The 5,709-nt window shown below is 44.1% G+C and overlaps 1 protein-coding gene across 1 annotated transcript; it reads left to right on the forward strand.

Moving 5' to 3' along the window:
- The first annotated feature begins 641 nt into the window (after positions 1 to 641).
- On the forward strand, positions 642 to 2,735 carry LOC109772091 (cytosolic sulfotransferase 5). The gene is made up of 2 exons (XM_020330791.4): positions 642 to 1,175; positions 2,015 to 2,735. The coding sequence occupies exons 1-2, from the start codon at positions 661 to 663 to the stop codon at positions 2,511 to 2,513; spliced, it is 1,014 nt and encodes a 337-aa protein (XP_020186380.1). The 5' UTR covers positions 642 to 660; the 3' UTR covers positions 2,514 to 2,735.
- The last annotated feature ends 2,974 nt before the right edge of the window (positions 2,736 to 5,709 follow it).

A 5,709-nucleotide genomic window follows, 5' to 3' on the forward strand; every position in this document is an offset into this window, starting at 1 on the left:
TGCACCGAGCAACGCGACGAGGAACACGAAGATCGCCAGTAGTGGCGCACCTGAGGCGGCACGTCCAGGGTGCCGCGCGCATTGCACCCAGTGGACATGTCCAGCAGCTCACACGAGCCCCCGACTGAGGCGTTTGTTGACTCGGACAGAAGACGGGTGGAGTCAGGTGGAGGAACACGCATGCGTCAGGTTCTTCACCAGGCAGCTATTGTTGAAATACATTGCGTGTCTTCCTCCATCAGTTCGCACTTCTGAATAAGTTGGCAGAAGCATGAATTCAATATGGTATCTGAGGCAAGAGGTCTTGAGTTCAAGACCCTGCCAATGCAGTATTAAATAAAATGATTCTGCGAGATTGATTCCAGCCTTTAAGGCTAAGGGGGTGTTTGGTTCAGAAGTCCTAGGACTTTTTCTAGTCTCAGGGACTAATCAAAAAAGACTCTCTAGTAGAGTCTTTTTCTAGTCCCTCTCGTTTGGTTCCTAGGGACTTTTTAAAGACTTTTTCTAGTCTCTGGGACTAAAAAGTCCCTGAACCAAACACCCCCTAATTAGCTAGCTATCCCCTACGTGAGTCTCAGAATCGGGGTTGCTAGGTGTGGTTGAGGAGCTATAAAACGATGTTTGCTGCCGGTAGCTAGCCTCATCAACCCATTCAGCAAAATGGCTGGTAGCGAAACGGCTGGTCTCCAGGTCCCCGTGGCGTTCAAGGACGCCGACGACGGCACCATCCCAGTGCGCCCACCTACCGAGTATGCCGCTGCCGTGGCGTCCCTGCCGTTGAACCCTGCCAGCAAGCTCAAGTTGCGCTGCTATCAGGGCGTGTGGGTGCTGGAGGACTGGGTACCAGGCATCATGGCCATGCAGCGCAGCTTCTCAACGCGCCCCGGCGACGTGGTTCTTGCGAGCTTTCCCAAGTGCGGCACCACTTGGCTCAAGGCTCTGATATTCGCCACCATGGCCCGCACCGCATACCCGCCGACAAGCCCCGCCCACCCGCTCCGCCGCCTCAACCCGCACGACTGTGTGATTCTCTTGGACAGGCTCTTCGCCATCGGCCGTGAGGCAGTGCTGGACAAGCTGCCCTCGCCGAGGCTCATGTGCACGCACATGCCTCTCTCGGTGCTGCCGGCGTCTATCTCTCGTGGATCCGACTGCAAAATTGTCTACATATGCAGGTAATGTTGTTGATGTTACAATAGTACAGTTTTACATGATCCGTTCAACAAGCCCTGACCCAAGGAGGTCACATCTAACAACAAGAACAGCGGCAGTCGTGTCTTTCCGTCATCCGCTATTTCTTGTTATTTCTCTCATGCATGTTAGCATATGACTTTACAAGAAGTGAGGATATGACTCGAATCTCCATCTAAAAGCTGGGAGAGGATTAAGTAAAATTTTGCAAAGTGCATCTCTATTTGAAAGGACGTTTGTAAAAAATATGTAATCCACATGATCTCTTTTATACTCATTCTTCCGTTCTATTCAGATAGATGGCTTCTTAATTAGATATTAGCATAATCTTCAACAAAATTTTCTTCTGTTATTTAAAATGGCAAAAAATATATTATGTGGATATATTTGTTGTTACAAATAGTATAATATTCTTATTTCATCTTTTTGACTAGGCGCCAATGTATTTTACAAATTAGGAGTAGTATGTATGCCCCTTTTGTATGATTTATATTATTTCTGGTGCTTATGTACTACCATGATAGTCGATGAACAGAGCACAAAGTTTTTATGGAAAAAAATGCATATTTCCTCCCTAGAAGATTTGTTTGCTTCTCCCTGTACCTGTATAACTTTTTATAGACATTTTTTGCTTGCACTTAAAATGCAAAAAAACTTCTTATATTTTGAATTTTTGATACAGATGTTACAGGTTGCATAAGATACATTGAGTTTTATACTAGTAGTAAAACTTTCAGTTAACATATCTTGGTGAGAAATCTATTTTGTTAAACGTCCCATGTGTTTGAGATCTGTGAATTTTTAATCAGTCGCTGATTGGCAGGGATCAGAAGGACATGGTTGTCTCGATGTGGCACTTTGCCAACCGTGCTCGACCTGACATATCACTCCAAGAGGTGTTCGAGACGGTCTGTGACGGCACATGTTTTGCCGGGCCTGTCTGGGATCACATCCTTGGATACTGGAGGGTAAGCAATGCAGAGCCAAACAGGGTGCTTTTCTTGACCTATGAGCAGATGCGTCAGGATCCGGTTGACAAAGTCAGGAAGCTAGCTCAATTCCTCGGGAGGCCATTCTCCGACACAGAGGAGGAGGCCGGTGCTGTTGCAGAGATAGTTGAGCTTTGTAGCTTGGAGCATCTAAAAAATCTAGAGGCCAACAAGAAAGGCTCCCAGGGGGTGTTCTTGAAGTTCCCATATGACTCCTATTTCAGGAAGGGGGTGGTGGGAGATTGGGTGAACCATTTGACACCTGAGATGGCTAAATGTCTAGATGCGATATTCGAGGAGAACTTCAAAGGATCAGGCTTCACTCTGCCGTGATGCTTTTTCTCCGTCACATGGTGAATTTTACTGATTTAAAATAAAGCATCGAGAGGATATGCTAGCTGCCTCTTGTCTTCCGCAATGGCGGTGTTCCTACTGTTATGCTTTCTATGTTGATTACACAATGAATAATTTGTTCTTTGCACTATTGTAGTCTCTTACATCGTCCAGCTGCTCAAAACTATCCACATATTAATCATTACGTATGCATTGCAGTGTGATTTTGGTTAGTTATATGTGCGCGCTACATTACTGTTTACTTCCAACATCATTTACTTTTGAAATCTGCACATCATTTTCGAAAATACAATTGTGTCTCGACTTTCGGTGGACCAGGAAGTCCGCGGTAGGCATCTCATTTGCCCATAGGGTTTCCCTTGTATGTCGACAATGTGGTTTCAACTAGTGTGCTCTTAGAGCATCTTCAACAGATGATGTATAATACATAACCAAAAGGTAGTTAGAATAAAATTTACATCACCAAATGTAATTTTTTACATTACAAAAAACATTCAACTTAAATAGATGATGTAAAATAAAACAATAGTGCTCCAATAGATGATATGAAATACGGCAGCTGCTCCATAATCTAACTGGACATGCCTTGATGGACTAGTACAAAATTCGACTGGTACCTAAATCAATTAGTACTCAAATCCACTAGTACCAAGATCGACTAGTACCTAAATCAACAGAAAACTGAAGATTGAAGGAGTATTACCGAAGAAATCCACAGAACATTGAAGATTGATGGACTAGCACAACTAAAATCGACTAGTACCTAAATAAATCAATACTCAAATCCACTAGTACATAAATCGACTAGTACCTAAATCACAGATCACTAAATATTCAAGGAGTAGTACCGAAGAAATCCGTAGATTACTGAAGATTGATGGACCAGTACCGAAGAAATCCAATGTTGTGGCGATGGCCACCATCCACTAGTAGGAAAAAGCCTAGTAGGGGCGTTGGAAAAGCAACATCTCCGGCACAAAACGCCGACGCCGGTAGTATAACGCCTGTGATAAGGCATTATCACCAGTGTCGGTGGCCGATGCCGCAAACTGTATGTTGATAGTGGCGTTGGCTCTGGATGCCGATAATGTGTAAGGTACTACCGGAGTCCAATCTTATGAACATTGCTACTTAATAATGTATGAAGGTAATGTACGGTGTTTCTTTTCCTGTCAGTGCCACTGATAAGTATTCATGAATTAAAAAATATTTATAATTCTCATTTATTTCATTTATATAAAGCCAAATACATATGTACAGTATAGATGAAACTTCAGAAACCTCCTTTTGGACTTATATGAGACGTCCTCCTGCTGCAGCTTGTGTGCTTTTAAACAAGACTTCTTACGTACGTACTATTTGATTTAGCCTTATTTACATTGTAATACAGAGTTGAGTCGTGTTTCCATTTTCAGACTTTTTTGTTGCATTTCCTGCTATTTGAACTATATACGTACTTTGTATTCGCGTGTGCCAGCTGAGAATTTCCTGTTTGAACTATGTGCTTTGATTCACGTGTGCCTATTTCAGTTGTGGCTGTTCAATAAAAGACTTGGCTTGTGATTCAGAAGTAATGCTTAGGTACTCGTTTCTTTTCAAAAAATCTTTGCTTGTGATTCATTACTGCCCAGCTCAGCTGTGTACATTGTGCTCTGTCACGCCTGTTGTTTGCAGCTTCCATCAGCTAAGGTAAGCTGTAGAGTACACCAGGGCAGAATTTTCGAGATCTATGCCCAGATTCGTATAATTGTATAAGATGGACAAGTGAAGTGCATCATCAGCACCAAGACTGAGTATATTAAGCAGGTGCTGACTTAGCCACTCCTATTCACCATCCATCCTAGATCCAAAGGCTGGGAATCCTATGCAAAAGATAGCGAGGTTCCAAATTCACAATGAAAATCAATTCACAAACAGGCGGTTTGACTCCTAAAAATGTATATTCGCAAAAGAAAAGGCACAGTAATGTAACCCCAAAATCATATCTGCTTCAACACCCAAAGACCAAAATTCAAAAGACATTGGAATTAACAGTTCCACTAATCCGTTATCGGTCCAGGTTTCAGGCACACACAGAGAGGGCGGACAAGCAGATACATAGTCCAACACATCACTGCAGTAAAATCTGAAATTGAGTACAAGACACCATACTCCAATCACAAATACAAGTTTCCCCAGGATATTTCAAAACATTCTTACACATTCTTATACAGGAACTTGATCCAGCTAGCGAACACTCACAGACAGACTTAGCTGCAGAAGACGGAGGGTTTACAAAATTACACTAAAAAATTCTTTGGAGTAATTTTCCAGAGTGGCAAAGTTCAATGAAATTCTTGATTGGGATGCTCGGAAGAAAAGAAAAGCACACGACCATGCAAACTTACGTCACCACCATCACACACCGTGGAGGCGCCGTCTTGGAAGGCTTGGGTGTTCGGGGAAGAGTTACTGTGGGTGGTGAGATCTGCGTCGCAGCACCAGCAGCGGCGACGGTGTAGCTGTTGGGGGAGGAGCGGCGTTGGATCTACTGCGTCGACGACGACGAGTATTGACGGCATGGTGCAGCTGAATCTCGACGGCAGATGTGTTTGGATGGACGAGCACAGGGCGGTGCTGCTGTTTTGGCGCCGTGGCGGCGTCGACGGCAGGCCTGACAAGATTGTTACATCAGTGCTTGCTCTGAAGATGGATTGGTGGAAGACAGCGGCGACGACTCATGAGAGTGTTTCAGACCGGTTTGTGCCCAAGACCCTATATGTGGCTTGGTTGGGGCCGATGGCTTTAGATGTTAGGAATTTGTGTGATGTATGTTTGGTATTACGCTCGGACTATCAGCACCCCTTGATCAACTGGATAGGAGTAGCGACATATGTTGCTAAGATAATGACTTCAGACTACCCGATGTACTGCTTTGCAAGGTCTTTGTGAATAATTCATAAAATGGCTGCATGCATCGCCTACATGTAGAGGTTGTAATCCTCCTTTTATAAAAAAAAAACAAGAAAAAACGACCATCGCCCACCGACGGAGGGATGAAAAACATCTCGTTTTCCATGCCCTGCATCCCAACCAACCCTCCCGGAGAGGTTAGAGAGAGGTCACCCTGACGGCGACAAATGAGAGATAGATCTGCCTGACGACCAAGAAAGAAAGAGGGCGTTGAGAGGGACCC

Source organism: Aegilops tauschii, chromosome 7, assembly GCF_002575655.3.
Source record: "Aegilops tauschii subsp. strangulata cultivar AL8/78 chromosome 7, Aet v6.0, whole genome shotgun sequence".
NCBI lineage: Eukaryota > Viridiplantae > Streptophyta > Magnoliopsida > Poales > Poaceae > Aegilops > Aegilops tauschii.

Bases quoted from the DNA above. Each gene is read 5' to 3' on its own strand.
- LOC109772091 (XM_020330791.4), top strand. From the start codon at position 661: ATGGCTGGTAGCGAAACGGCTGGTCTCCAGGTCCCCGTGGCGTTCAAG. The intron at 1,176-2,014 runs GTAATGTTGTTG...GCTGATTGGCAG, and splicing joins AAAATTGTCTACATATGCAG to GGATCAGAAGGACATGGTTG.